The sequence below is a fragment of the Canis lupus genome, chromosome 16, assembly GCF_048164855.1.
Source record: "Canis lupus baileyi chromosome 16, mCanLup2.hap1, whole genome shotgun sequence".
Classification (NCBI taxonomy): Eukaryota; Metazoa; Chordata; class Mammalia; order Carnivora; family Canidae; genus Canis; species Canis lupus.
Window position 1 is genome coordinate 48,045,767 of NC_132853.1, and position 15,943 is coordinate 48,061,709.

Sequence of the window (15,943 nt, forward strand, 5' to 3'; positions counted from 1 at the left end):
CATACATGAGGAAAAGATTTATAAATTCAACTACATCAAAAATAAGAACTTAAATTTGGCAAACAAAATGAAAATGAAAAGATATGTAAATACAGTCAAAGAAGGACTTTTATCCAAAATACATAAAGAATTAACTAAAAATCAAGAAGACAAGAAGGCAAAAAGGCAAAGCTCAATTAAAAAAAAAAAAAAGGCAAACTAACTCGAAGGGGGAAAAAGGAAATCTAATTGTCTAAAATAAAAAAAGTACTGAACTCTCTTAGTAATATGGGAAATGCATATTAAAACCATATATAGGGCAGCCCCAGTGGCTCAGTGGTTTAGTGCCACCTTCAGCCCAGGGCCTGATCCTGGAGACCCGTGATGGAATCCCACGTCAGGCTCCCTGCATGGAGCCTGCTTCTCCCTCTGCCTCTTTCTTTCTCTTTCTCTCTCTCTGTGTCTCATGAATAAATGAATAAAATCTTTAAAAAAAAAAAAAAAACATGTACATAAGAGCTCGGTATAAATTAAAATGTCAGGATCATGAATTGGCAAAGACATGAAACAAAATGAACTTTTACGCACAACTGGTGGTAGTATAAATTGTGGTTTAGTCATTTGGAAAACTCCTAGACATTTCAATGTCAAGGATATGTACATATGTCTGGGAGTTCTAGGTGTATTCCTCAATGGAAGTTCTTGTTCATGTGAGCATCATCAGGATAATGGACATGAGTGTTCATAGCATGGTTCACAGGAGTAAAAAACTGGTAACAACCCAAATGTCTACCTACTATCAATTAGGTAAATTGAGGTACATTACTTATAGCAACAAAAATGAAAAACTGCAGCCACACAGAACCAGATTGTTGAGCTAAAAGAGCAAGTAACAAACTTCTATTATGATTCTATATGCATAAAATTCAGAAGTGGACAAAACTAGCTGTATTGTACAGGGATACAGGGCTATTACATTGCCTACCCAGAGGGGCATCATTCCCATCATGTTCTCCATGGATGATGCTCTTGAAGTTGTGAATCTGTAGCCCTATAAAAATCCATAACAGGGGCCTGGGTGCTCAGTCAGTTAAGTGTCCGACTCTTGATTTTGGCTCCGATCATAATCTTGGGATCATGAGATTGAGCTCTGCACTCTGTGAGGAATCGACTTGAGATTCTTTCACTTCCTCTGCCCCTTCCCCACCCCCGCCATACATGTGTAGGCGCTCTCTCTCTCTCTCTCTTTCTCTTTCTTCCCTAAGATAAATAAACTTAGAAACACAAATCAAAAATTGTGGAGTGCTTGGGTGGTTGTCAGTAGAGCGTCCCAACTCTTGGTTTTGGCTCAGGTCGTGAGATCGAGCCCCATAATGGGCTTCATGCTTAGCAGAGAGTTTGCTCCAGATTCTCTCTCTCCCTGTCTTCCTCCTCCCCAAACTCTCTAAAGATAAATAAATAAATAAATAAATAATACCAAAAGAAATAGATCAATACCTAAGCAGAAGCACTATGAAGATGTGCTGTCTTATGGTAACAGTGAGCATAGTGATTACCTCCAGGAGAAAAGAAGGGAATGGAGATCAGAGTAGATCACAGTGGGGGCTTCTTGCATAATGGTAATGGTGACCTGAATGCTGATTTTATAGATGTTTGTTTGTTTGTTTGTTTATAGATGTTTACTTTATAATTATTTCCTTTTTTTTTTAATTTTTTTTTAATTTTTATTTATTTGTGATAGTCACAGAGAGAGAGAGAGAATGAGGCAGAGACACAGGCAGAGGGAGAAGCAGGCTCCATGCACCGGGAGCCCGACGTGGGATTCGATCCCGGGTCTCCAGGATCGCGCCCTGGGCCAAAGGCAGGCGCCAAACCGCTGCGCCACCCAGGGATCCCACTTTATAATTATTTCCTAAACTATCCATGAATTTTGTGTGTCAGTTTTGGCTGTTGGGAATTTGGGGTGGGTTGTTTTTACTTTGCTTCTAACTATCCACCATGTCCCTGGTAGTTAAGGTCACTGGATTAATAAGTCCTGAACAGAAGAGACAGTACATACAGAGCTTTTACTTCCTCGTCCCCATTTTTATAACTGTGTGGGCATTAGCAACCTTGTTGACTAAATGTTTGTATTCCCTGTCTAAACCCTGCGTTTTTTACACTTGAGCATGCACCATAGGTAATCTGGTGCATGTTGAAAAACTGAGACCAAGAGACCTGGCTCCTCATTTTATCTCACCTTTAACTTGGTCTCTAACATTGGGCAAGTGACTTGAACTTTCTAATATTGATTTCTAATTAGTGATAAGATAATAGTAATATTTTTTCTCCTTATTCCATGAAGTCACAAGTCCATTGTGAGGATCAAACAAGACAGTATGTATAAAGATGCTTTGAATATTATAAAAAAGGGGATCCCTGGGTGGCTCAGCAGTTAAGCCCCTGCCTTTGGCCCAGGACATGATCCTGGAGTCCTGGGATCGAGTCCCACATCGGGCTCCCCGCATGGAGTCTGCTTCTCCCTCTGTGTCTCTGCCTCTCTCTCTCTCTCTCTCTCTCTCTCTCTCTCTCTCTCTCGTGTGTGTGTGTCTCATGAATAAGTAAATAAAATCTTTTTTAAAAATGAAAATTCTAAAATAACCTGAGTATAAGATGGCTTAAAATCAGAATCTTGTGGGATCCCTGGGTGGCGCAGCGGTTTGGCGCCTGCCTTTGGCCCAGGGCGTGATCCTGGAGACCCGGGATCGAATCCCACGTCGGGCTCCCGGTGCATGGAGCCTGCTTCTCGCTCTGCCTCTCTCTCTCTCTCTCTCTCTCTCTGTGACTATCATGAATAAATAAATAAAATCTTTAAAAAAATAAATAAATAAAAAAGATTTAAAAAAAAAAAATCAGAATCTTGTGGTGGCATTAGTCATTCACGTCAATCTTCTTGTTTTATAGATTAGGGAAACTTAGCCATGGAGGGGTAATGCTACTTGTAGACAGATCCCTGACTGTCTATTTGGAGAGCCTGCACTGGAACTCTGGGTTATTAGTTCACATTTTTTTCATTCTACAACATTTTTGTCTTTCCAAATAAATAGTCTTATTTTAGCTTATGTGAATTCCTTCTGATACTATTCTGTAAACATTCAAGTATATATTTTCACTACATTAAAGGATCTTCCCAAGTAAAAGTGTAATACTTATAGATTGATGCTGTGAACGCTGTTTACATGTTGTCTGTTGTTTTCCATAGGGTGGCAATCAAGGTTTGACAGTAGTAATTCAAGGACAAGGTCAGACTACTGGACAGTTGCAGTTGATACCTCAAGGGGTGACTATACTTCCGGGTCCAGGACAGCAGCTGATGCAAGCTGCCATGCCGAATGGTACCGTTCAGCGGTTCCTCTTTACGCCTCTGGCAACAACAGCCACAGCAGCCAGCACCACCACCACTACTGTTTCCACTACAGCAGCAGGTAGAACTTGGGGTTATCAGAAATGCACATTATTACTTGAGTTGCTGGGCTAATAGAGGGATAGGAGGCCCACTGCTTCCCCTTGGAAGGATATGCCTCAAGCCAGTGAGCTTAAGATGACTGGTCAACCTCACAGTATCTCTTGTTCCTACAGACTCCTTGTCATCTCCAATCCCCCCCCGCCAAAAAAAAAAATAGAATTGGGATGGGGAGCAAAAAATAATGGCTGTCATGGTAACTGTGCCTAGACTTGCTTCTTGCCCTGCCTTGCAAGCACTGATTGAGCCATACAGATAATCTCAGGGAAGGTGGATCTATCCAGCTCATAGCCTACATTTGAGAGCTGCAGGTCCAGAACCACTTTGTTAGCCTCTTACTACAAGCTACCCTCACCATGCCGTAGGAGAAAAATGAGGGTTTAGCATTAGCCTGTACCAGAAGTCATGGCTAATTTCCAGAGACTGTGCCTTGCTTTAGGAGCCAGTGCTCAGGAGGCTTAGCAGCATGTGCAGAGGGCAGCCATGAAACAGAACCTGGATCCCCAGTTAGGAGAGTCCTAACTCAAGTGTGTCTATGGAACATTTCTAAGGTATCAGTGTTACTGAAATTGAGAATTCTCGCCTTTAGAAAACTCCCTTCAAATTCTTCTTTTACCATGGTCCTATGTTCTAGTGTAATAGAAATATTTAGTCTTTTTTTTCCCCCACAGGTACAAGTGAACAAAGACAGAGTAAATTATCACCCCCAACACAGGTGCAACAAGCCAAAACCTTGCCAGCAGCTCAGTCATCAAGTGTGAGTCCTCCAGAAGCCCAGCCACAGACTGCTCAGCCTTCAGCTCAGCCCCAGTCCCAAACCCAGCCCCAATCCCCAGCTCAGCCTGAAGTTCAGACTCAGCCTGAAGTTCAGACCCAAACAACTGTTGCATCCCATGTCCCTTCTGAAGCACAACCCACCCAGGCACAGTCATCCAAACCCCAAGTCGCAGTACAGTGTCAGCCTCAAAGTAATGTCCAAGGACAGTCTCCTGCTCGCGTCCAAAGTCCACCACAGACTCGAATACGTCCATCGACTCCATCCCAAGTGTCTCCTGGACAGCAATCCCAGGTTCAGACTACAACCTCACAACCGATTCCAATTCAACCACATACATCTCTTCAGATACCTTCCCAGGGCCAGCCACAATCACAACCCCAGGTACAGTCTCCAACTCAAACTCTTTCATCAGGACAGACGTTAAGTCAAGTTACTGTTTCATCCCCATCCCGTCCTCAGCTACAGATACAGCAGCCACAGCCCCAAGTCATTGCTGTGCCTCAGCTGCAACAACAAGTCCAGGTTCTCTCTCAGATCCAGTCGCAGGTTGTGGCTCAGATACAGGCTCAGCAAGGTGGTGTGCCCCAGCAAATCAAACTCCAGTTACCTATTCAAATTCAGCAAAGCAGTCCTGTGCAGACTCACCAGATTCAGAATGTGGTTACAGTGCAGGCAGCCAGTGTGCAAGAGCAGTTGCAAAGGGTTCAGCAACTCAGGGAGCAGCAGCAAAAGAAGAAGCAGCAACAGATAGAAATTAAGCGGGAACACACTCTCCAAGCTTCTAATCAAAGTGAAATCATTCAGAAACAGGTAAAGTTATTAAGTAAAAAAGCAGCATGTTCAGTAGCTTGAATTATTGTGCTGTGCAGTAGACTTAGTGTTGGTTGTGTTAGGTTTCCTACGTGAGACAAAAGTCACTGATGCTTCAATTTAGAAGCAGCACTGGATTGACAAAAAATAACAAATGACTACCAAGGCTTGGAACTCTGTATTAGATGAAAACAATCAGTGCTTATTACAAAAACTACCTGTATTTTGGGAGAACAAAGATGGAAAGAATGGAGTTAGGAGTTTAAGTGCCATTAATGCAAAACTGGAAGGTTTAAGTTGAAAGCCACTTCAGGCGCCATAGTACTTTCTTTGAAGTTATTTGCAATGGTCATTCCTTAGTTTGCTCGGAGACTAAGCAAATTATAAACAGTTGAAACCTATTTGCATTTCTAGCCATACCTTTGTAAAAGGTTGAAATTCTACTCCAGAGTTTAAATAAAAAGTGGTATCCTGTAGTAGCATCTTAGTGAAGTAAGGCAATTTAGAGGAATTAGAATTATTCTACTTAAAATGAAGTCACACATATAAGATCCTGTAGCATCACTGGAGAAAACTGTCTTTGCATCGACAACATACACCATTCAGCATTAGTCAGGAGTTTGTGTGTGGATTTCAAGTGTTCCCAAGTCACGAGACCTGCATCCAGTTCCAAGGTCTCCCCTTCACAGTCTCTGAAACTCATCTCTCTACCCTGAGCTCCATATCTTCATTAATACTCCCTCTCTTTCCAGCCATACAAGATTATTGTAATGATTGAAAGAGGTCATGTATGTAGAAGCACTTTTTATTTTTTATTGGGATATGTTCAACATATAGTGTTGTATAAATTTAAGGTGTACCACATGTTGATTTGATTCATTGAAATTTGGAACATGATGGCTCTTGTAGCAATAGTACTTCTATCACATCATATGAGCATTTCTTTTTAGGTAGAAATAATTAAGATAGTGTCTCTTAGCACATTTGAGGGTTCTAATGCAACATTGCTAGAAGCACTTTTTTTTAAACAGCAAAGAGATTTTAAAGGTGTATGGTAATACTCTTATAAATCGATGTCATGTATATGTTCAAATGCATCATTACCCAGCGTTTAGTACTGTGTAAATTGAGAATTATTACAATGTCTGTCTTTATCCTAATCTCCATGCAAAGTGGGATGGGAAGGAGGGGAAATATTTGAAATGAATGTCTAGGAAGAGAGTGTAATGCTAAAAAAAAAATGGCTATTGGAGAATGATAGCTGAGTTAAAGTTACAGCTTATAGTACTCATTTAATCTCAAGTAAGTGAGTTAAGTTTTATATGTCTGAGAATCTCTTTTATAAAATTAGCCCTTTCAGCGTTGTTATGAGGAATAATTGAGGTATTGTTAAGTGTTTACTTAGTACAGTGCCCAGTACACGGTAAGCTCCCAAGCCATATTTTTGTAGCTCTAATTTTATTTGTATTATGATATAAAATTTTTAGTTTCTTTCGAAAACATACATGTGCTCAGATTTCTACTGTTGTTATTTGTATACCAACTTGTAGTCATTATAAAATATGCACTTTGGGATTTTGTTCTGTCCTGAAGGTGGTGATGAAGCATAATGCTGTAATAGAACATTTAAAGCAGAAAAAGACCATGACTCCAGCTGAAAGAGAAGAGAATCAAAGGTAGGGAGAAATATTTGTAACCCAGGAACACAGGGACTCGTTGTATACCAGCCTTTCCTCTTTAGTGTCCACACACACAGGACATTGGGGTTTCCTTTTTTTTTTTGTTTTTGAATTTTGGCTGAAGTTCATTAAATGAGACACTTGGCACTACTAGCTGCTCATAACTGGTTTGAATCACTCTTTGAAGCTTTCTAGTCATAGAAAGTGTGTGTATCAACTGTAAAGACATAGAAAAAATATTTCTTAAGCCTTTCAGGATTACATGGATTGTGTATTTCTCTCTAGAATGATTGTCTGTAACCAGGTGATGAAGTATATTTTGGATAAGATAGATAAAGAAGAAAAGCAGGCAGCAAAGAAACGGAAGCGTGAAGAGAGTGTGGAACAGAAACGTAGCAAGCAGAATGCCACCAAGCTCTCTGCGCTGCTCTTCAAACACAAGGAACAACTCAAAGCTGAAATACTAAAAAAGAGAGCACTCCTGGACAAAGACCTACAGATTGAAGTGCAGGTAAGAAGGTATTTCCCTTCCTTCTGTGTCCAGTGTTTAGCACTTTATTCTTTTTTTTTTTTTCCTTTGCAACTTCGGCTAAGCTGTAAATATCATCTTGTTTATAGAACTTATTTTTTTTTTTTTTTTTTTTAGAACTTATTTTTGTACATAGACTAAGAACAGTGGGACACATGTCTTTTGAAATAGGACAGAGGCTTTATATCTGGAAGTATATTGTAATCTCTAACATAGCCACACTAAGAGATCAGTCTATTGATTTAAATAAAAACATTTTGAGAACCCTCTCGGGAATAGTTTTTATCGTCTATTACATAGTCTTGCTAAGTTTCATGACAAAGGTAGACCACGAGCTGCAAAACAGTGTCGAAGGATAGGAAATAAAGAGTTACCCATTAAATAAGACACATTCCTCCTTGAGTTTTTTTTTTTTTTTTTTTTTTTCACTCCTTGAGTTGTAACTATCCTATAGGCATTGCTAATTCTTCGCTTGCTTGGGGAGTTCATTGAAAAATGAAAGAGGACATCTATTCACACATATTTGAACAGCTTCTTAAGAGAAAAGTAGGTTATCTGAATCATTCCTGGAAGTACTTTGTATATTTTAAGATGAGAATTTTAAAAATTGATCAGCCCAACAACTGACATTATACAACTCTGAAACATGAGGGATCTTCTCACTAAAGTCAGAAACTAGATGACAATGCCAAAAACTCTGAAAATTATTTATCACTTCTGAAAATTTCTAGCTACTGTCTTAAATAAGATAAAATTCTGGAGTGCCTGGGTGGCTCATTCGGTTAAGTGTCTGACTTGGGCTCAGGTCATGATCCTGGGGTCCTGGGATTGAGCCCTGTGTCAGCTCTCTGCTCGTGAGGAGCCCGCTTCTCCCTCTCCCTCTGTGATCTCTCTCATTCTTGCTCTCTCTCAAATAAATAAAATTCTTTTAAAAAAGGATAAAATTCTTATTGTATGATATTATTATGTCAAAACCCAAAAAGAAAAATTTTATTTATGAGAAATTTCAGGGAGGTGGTCACACACTAGATACATGTTGAGACTTATTATAAGCATTGTGAAAGTGTTATAAACAAAGAGTCAATTCACAGTAGCAAATATTCCCTCTCACCTTAAGATCCACTTCAGATAAAAAAATTCTTTTTTTGTAAGATTTTTTAATTTATTCATGGGAGACACAGAGAGAGAGAGAGGTAGACACAGGCAGAGGGAGAAGCAGGCTCCATGCAGGGAGCCCGACTTCGGACTCGATCCCAGGTCTCCAGGATCACGCCCTGGGCTGAAGGCGGCGCTAAACCACTGAGCACCCAGGCTGCCCAATATAAAAAATTATAATGTGAAAAAGGAAACCACAAAAATATAGAAGAAAACAAGATGGTCATTTTTGTAATCTTAGAGTGGGGAAAACCACTCCTGCACATTACAAATTTCAAATGTCAAGAAGGAAAGAGATTTTATGAGAAGAAAATGTATCTAGGAAGAAAGAAAATACCATAAGCAATATTGAAAAACCCGGGGATCCCTGGGTGGTGCAGCGGTTTGGCGCCTGCCTTTGGCCCAGGGCGCGATCCTGGAGACCCAGGATGGAATCCCACATCGGGCTCCCAGTGCATGGAGCCTGCTTCTCCCTCTGCCTGTGTCTCTGCCTCTCTCTCTCTCACTGTGTGACTATCATAAAAAATAATTAATTAATTAATTAAATAAAAAAATATTGAAAAACCGGTATCAAACAGGAAAAAATGTTCTGACATTAATGACAGAATTAGTAATCGTAAAATTTAAAGAGCTCTTAAGTCAGTAAGGAAAAGGTGAACATTAAAATAAGAAAAAGAATAAATAGTTAATTAGATAATGGAAATCCTATCACAATATATACATATATCAAGTCTCTACAATGTATACTTTAAATACCTTGCAGTTTTGTCAGTGATCCCTCAGTTATGATGAAATTTAAAAAAAAAAAAACTAGTACAAGAATGTGTAAGACATACAAACAAGCAGTTTTCAAGTTTAAAAATGCCAAACGCCCATAAACATAAAAAGATAGTCAACCTAAATACTAAGGAGTGAAATGAAAATACTGTTTTTTTCTAGATAAAATATCCTATATTTCTAGAGAACATTGTATCAGTGTCTATCAGAAGACTCTAAAATGTGGACATTCTGATCCATAATTTCACTTCTAGAAACTCATGTAAGAAACAGGATATATGAGCAAGGACATAATGAATGTTTATAATAACAAAAATTTGGAACCCGCCTGACATCTGCAGAGATTGGTAATCAGTGTCTCTCAACAGAAGCACTTTGGGCCCTTTAAACAGGCCAGGTATTTACACACTGTAGGAAGTATAGCATTGGGTACTAAATGCTAGTATCATTACTTTCAACCCAAAAAATGACTTAGTCCTCTCCACCTATGTTCTCAAATACTCAGGGTATTAGCACCACCCTCCGCTGGAATCACTGGATTAAATACATTTGGGCATGTCCACACAATGGACTGCCATTTTAACAAAATCATGTGTGTAGGATTGGTCCTTTTTGTTTTTACCTCTTCGGAGAAATTCTCAATGATAAATGCTTGCATGAAAAATTCATGTTGCAGAACAGTATATATAATGTGACTTATCCATTCAGTTCACTCACCAGGTATTTATTTAATATCCAGCATGTGTCATATGCTATTCTCACTCCATATTCTGCACACAGTGGAAGAAATTTAATAGTCTATATTCTGAACATATAAATAATTTGGACATATGCATTCAGTTGTCTTTCCAAGTAATTACCTTGGCCAACAAATAAATATAATATGTAAGTCAATGTGACTCCCAAAGATTACCATTTTAAAATAATTTTAGAATATATCTTATATATATTATTTTAATATATGTATTCATCTGTATAAACATAATTTATACAGAAGTGAAATCACACTGGAGAGACAACATATACTGAACGTTTTTCTGCATTCTATGCAGTCATTTAAAAAAATTTAAGATTTCATTTTATTATTTATTTGAGAGAGTGAGAGGGAAAGGGCATAGGCACAGGGAGCTGTCAAGCCGAAGGAGAAGGAAAAACAGACTCTCCTCTGAGCAGGGATCCCGATGCAGGGCTGTATCCCAGGACCCTGGAATTATGGCCCAAGCCAAAAGCAGAGGCTTACCTGACTGAGCCACCCAGGTGCCCCTAAAAATATTTCTGCTGTAAACATCTTACAGGTGGTCTTCTTGATAGTATATTCTATAATCTAATAAGAAAGAAAATGTATTTATACTTTGTAAGAAAGATGATGTCCAGCACTATTTTAACTAGTAGAATTTATGGCTAAAATACTTTGCTTTGAAGAGCAATATTCAAATCTTTGTGTACTAGCATATTTTTAAAATAATTTTTGGGATGCCTGGGTGGCTCAGTGGTTGAGCTGTCTGCCTTTGGCTCACAGCGTGATCCCAGGATCTGGGATTGAGTCCCACATCAGGCTCCCCTCAAGGAGCCTGATTCTCCCTCTGCCTGTGTCTCTGCTTCTCTCTCTGTGTCTCTCATGAATAAATAAATAAAATCTTTAAAAATAAAATAATTTTTAATTATAATTTTCTTTTTAAGATATGTGATTGATCCTTTATGTTCTTGTATGATTTCTACTTATCTCTCTTCTTGGTTAAATGGGTTATTTTTTAGAGCAGTTTTACATTTACAGAAAAATTATGCAGGAAGAGTTCTTGTATACTGTTCCTCTCCCCCATCCCAACACCCCAGTCTCCTCTGTTACCATCTTGAATTAGTGTGTCAAACTCATAACCCTGAGATCGAGAGCTGCATGCTCTACCAACTGAGCCAGCCAGAACCCCCACCCTACTATATCATCTTGATTTTTCTAAAATCTGTTTCATTATGTTATAAACACATCATATTAACTAGGAAAATGACACCCAAGGTTTACTTTCTTCCCTCAGAAGAAGTTTAGACTTTCTTTTTAGAGAAGGGTTGCTGAATAGTTGTACAGCTTACTTTCTCACTTACAAGACTATCTAGATGGTAGATGGTAGACTCGTTAAACCGCTAGACCATTCAGGTTTATTAGAATTTTTGTGATGTTGACAGGATTCCTGACTGGCTCAGTTAGAGTATGCGACTCGATCTCGGGGTCAAGTTCGAGCCCCACGTTGGACATAGAGATTGCTTAAAAATTTTTTTGGTGTGTAATTTTAAAAGCTCAGTGATTGGGGATGCCTGGGTGGCTCAGCGGTTTAGTGCCTGCCTTTGGCCCAGGGCGCGATCCTGGAGTCCCGGGATCGAGTTCCACGTCAGGTTCCCGGCATGGAGCCTGCTTTTCCCTCCTCCTGTGTCTCTGCCTCTCTCTCTCTCTCTCTCTGTCTATCATAAATAAATAAATTTAAAAAAAGAATTAAAAAAAAAAAGCTCAGTGATTTATTTATACCAAGTTTGGACATGGATGCCAATGACAATGGCTTTATTTCCTCTAGGGAAATAATCATCATTTCAAAGAATAAGTTGTGGCACTAGATAACAAAGGTGTGTCTATAAAGTATTTCACATGAAGAGATGTAAGGATTTTAATTTATGTCAAAATGTATATTGATAAAATAGCTTTTCCTGCATTCTAAATTCTAGACATAACTGTCTCTCATTCAGCTTTTTTTTTTTTTTTTAAGATTTTATTTATTCATGAGAGACCCAGAGAGAGAGAGAGAAAGAGAGGCAGATACACAGCCAGAGGGAGAAGCATGCTCCATGCAGGGTGCCCAACGTGGGACTCGATCCTGGGTCACCAGGGTCATGCCCTGGGCTGAAGGCGGCGCTAAACCGCTGAGCTACCCAGACTGCCCTCATTGAGCTTTTGGCTGATCAGAACACATCTTGAGTATCATGTTCAGTTCATGTTGGGTCTCACTCTAAGGACACAGACAGAGAGCAGCCAAAAGAAAGCAGCCAGTGGGTGAGGACACTTGAAACCCCATTCTGAGCAACAACTGAAATAACCAGGACACAGCATGGGCAAGCCAAGTGAGGGCACTGTTTTCTGAAACTTGGTCATCTTTCTGTCAGATCTTCTTTGAAGATAGCTAGTGGCTTTTATTTATTATATAATCTTCACCTTATATTCCTAGTTGTTTTGATTGGGTTTAAAGTATAGTTAGGATGCTACGATTACTAACCTCCCTCACACTAGGCTGGACTGTGCAGCTGCTCAGACAAGGGTGGTAAGGTCAGAAGGAAGGTCATGTAAAGTCCTTTGGCCAAGTCATGCATTTACAGAAGTTGAATGACAGTCTTGTCTTGTCTTTAATTGACAACAGGAAGAGCTCAAGAGAGACTTGAAAATTAAGAAAGAAAAAGACATGGTGCAGGCCACAGCAGTAGCGGCTACATCGCCTGCAGCACCACCTGCGCCTCCAGCCCCTCCGCCTTCACCCCCGCCTCCGCCTCCCCCGCAGCACACAGGTCCCCTGTCCACGGCCACAGCCACAGCCACGGCCACACTGCCTGTGGCTTCCCAGAAGAGGAAGCGAGAAGAAGAAAGAGACTCAAGCTCCAAGTCCAAGAAGAAGAAAATGATCTCTACTACCTCAAAGGAAACTAAGAAGGACACAAAGCTTTACTGTATCTGTAAAACGCCTTACGATGAATCTAAGTGAGTAGATCTTTTTGGGCTCTAGTTTATTTTCTTAAATGTTTAGCTGTTAAATTTCCAGTTGTGAAGAAAATGAGTGTATTGGTAGCAATGTCAATGAAAGTAGTTGAAAGTAAGGGTAATGATGTTCCTTTGTGGTCTTGTATCTGATGTTCTTAAACTCGACCCTAGAGAAGTCAAAATTTTGTATTTTATGTGTTCATGATTCATGTTTGTTCATCATATTCTTTTCTGTCAAAAACAAGCTTTCTGTTGCTCTTTTGCTTTTTCCTCTTCTCTCTGGATTAATTCCAAATCAATCCGTAATCCTGTCTAGAGAAGGAGGTATATTATTGCTGCCCAAAGTTGAAAGCATCTTTTCTGGAATCTGTTCACAACCTTATGATTACATCAAAACTTAGAGACTGTCTGACTATGAATGGTGCACAAGGTTTCAAATTTGAGTGGTTTTGTTTTTTATTGTTTAATTTTAAGCAGTTCTGTGTTTTTTGTATTGGGATACTGAAATTTAATACTATTTTTGTCAGAGTTCCCACTTTCTTTTTGGGGACAAAAGCCAGAGTGCTCTTTTCACTCAGTCTTCAAGAATGGCACTGAAATGTGTGATAATAAAGCATGGCAGCTGGAGGCTGTTTTTGACTGTTGTGACTTGTATTTGGTGATATATACAAGATTTGAGAAACACTAATCCATTAATGCAGTTTCATTTTTTTATCATTATCATTCAACAAAGTATTAAGCTTTCATTTTGAGCATTTAAATGTAGGCCAGCTTTTTTTTTTTTTTTTTTTTTTTTTTTTTTATTTATTTATGATAGTCACACACAGAGAGAGAGAGAGAGGCAGAGACACAGGCAGAGGGAGAAACAGGCTCCATGCACCGGGAGCCCGACGTGGGATTCGATCCAGGGTCTCCCGGATCGCGCCCCGGGCCAAAGGCAGGCGCCAAACCGCTGCGCCACCCAGGGATCCCGTAGGCCAGCTTTTTAAAGCCAAGGTTCGCTACAGTGTTTTTTGCAGTACCAAAAAGTTTGATTGTGCTAAACACGGATGATTAGAGTTAGCCATGCTTAATATCTGCCTTCACTGGATGCCTAAAAAGTTTATAAAATAAAATTGTGATCTCTTCAATGACATTTTAAGTTGCAACATTGAAGCTGCTTTGGCAGTGTTATTTAAAATTATAACCAGGTGCTCGATCAACATTCTTTGTTGCTAGATTTAGCTGTGTGTTGAATTAAACACTTCAGTTTTAGCATCTTCCCTTTTCGTTGTCTTTATTGGAAATGATAGATAATGTGCAGAGTGGGGCCCTGCTAAATGATTTTCCCCTTAGTCTAATACACATGCCTCCCTTTAAGCAAAAGAATATTTAATTTACAGAACAGAACAGAATGTGATTTACTTGCTTTACAAAAATATCTGTTTATGGACTTTAAAAACTTAGACTTAGACTTCTTTGGCTTATTTAAAATATTCAGATCACAGAAATTTATTTCACACACAATATTTTTGTCATACTTAAAGCCGCATAAAATGAGGTACACGTGAACATATGTTGCAACTTTTACTGCATTTTACTGCAACTGCCTCATTTTCCTGTGGGTATTTCATATTTTTCATGTTGTTACTGAAATTTCAGTATACCAGGTTCATTCACTCCCTGTCTAGTTAGGATGAATTAGTGTATTTTAGGAGTATTTTGTGATCTCTTGTACCAAACTAGGCTGGTTTGGGAATCTAGTGAGAATGACTACAACTTGAAATTCGAGCCCTGAGCTTATGTCCAGAACACATAGCCCGCCATCTGTTGAAGGCAACATACGGAAACACCTTGAGGGCCCAACCCCACCTGTGGCAGTGAAAAACATGCAGGAATCCAAATTCAAAAGAAAAAAATTAATGGGAATAGGATGAAGTATACAATCATATATTATTTCCTACATTCATATGACAGGTTAGTTTGAGGACTACTTCCATTTCTCTAGGTCAATCTACCAAGAAACACTTTGATAGAACCGTGTCAGGAAGGCCAGTCTGATCCTTTGTGATTCACACTAATTCTTGCTATGATTTTTACATGACATTCCTACATAGCTCCTGTCAGCACTTTTATATACACTCTGTTTGTCATAGAGACATCTTTCATCTGTTCTGTCATTTGGGATCTTATATTACAAAAGCCATGAGTGTTAACTAGATGTGATTACCCTCAGTAATTACTGCACTTGTACAGCCCTACCTCGCCAATTACAGAGGAATGTCTTGCTGTTTTTGCTACCAATTCTTATATCACACTCCACGCTGTGTATCCCCCATTTTGAATTGAAGCAGTTCCTTACCAATTCATTAATCTGGTCACGCTCCACATTGTCACATACATTACATTGAAAAACTGGCCCATGTCATAATCTGTTAAAATTAAATTAAATTCCCATGTTAATTTAGAAAACTTAGAAATTGAATTACTACATCTGCCTTTCTTAGATTTCTTCTTCATATCATATTTTGACCATTTATCTTCTACATCTGGCTGACCTGCATGTTCCTTGTAGTGTAACTTTTACTTGGTGTTTGCGCTTTGCTTTGTTTTCAATTTAAACTGTGAGATACATTTTCAAACCTATCTAAGAAATAGCCCTGAATTTGAAATGGCTTCTGTGGCATAGGTTTGACAGATGTAAGTCTTTGATTCTTTGGCTTTGGTTTTTGTGCCTGTTCCAGTTTTACACACATTCATTAAGAGGGAGACATTACCATCAGTGTGTTGTTTATTTTTTCAAATTTCAGTATGTTTTTAAAGATCCATATTTCACTAAACAGTGTATTTGTTGAAATTGATGTGAGTGATTTTATGTTTCCACACTTGATACAGTGTCAGATGCTGTAGTTTGCCAAGGATAGAAAGGTTGGATGCAGGATGTTTAGCTGACTCGTTGCAGAAAGTTATCCTGTAAGAAAGCGAATCAGGACAGGGAAGACAGATTTAAGTATCATGCAGCTCA

The 15,943-nt window shown here is 39.1% G+C and overlaps 1 protein-coding gene across 15 annotated transcripts in view; it reads left to right on the plus strand.

The window, feature by feature from the left end:
- The window catches only part of BPTF (bromodomain PHD finger transcription factor), a 153,225-nt gene that overhangs the window by 121,920 nt on the left and 15,362 nt on the right, over positions 1-15,943 (plus strand). For 11 of the 15 annotated variants that reach the window (XM_072781102.1, XM_072781101.1, XM_072781108.1 and 8 more), the window contains 5 exons: positions 3,221-3,443; positions 4,153-5,069; positions 6,663-6,745; positions 7,034-7,259; positions 12,605-12,939. In XM_072781102.1, the coding sequence (XP_072637203.1) occupies positions 3,221-3,443; positions 4,153-5,069; positions 6,663-6,745; positions 7,034-7,259; positions 12,605-12,939 (1,784 nt within the window). The remainder of the gene's footprint in view (positions 1-3,220; positions 3,444-4,152; positions 5,070-6,662; positions 6,746-7,033; positions 7,260-12,604; positions 12,940-15,943) is intronic. The other 4 variants (XM_072781113.1, XM_072781115.1, XM_072781114.1 and 1 more) reach the window with 1 other exon arrangement.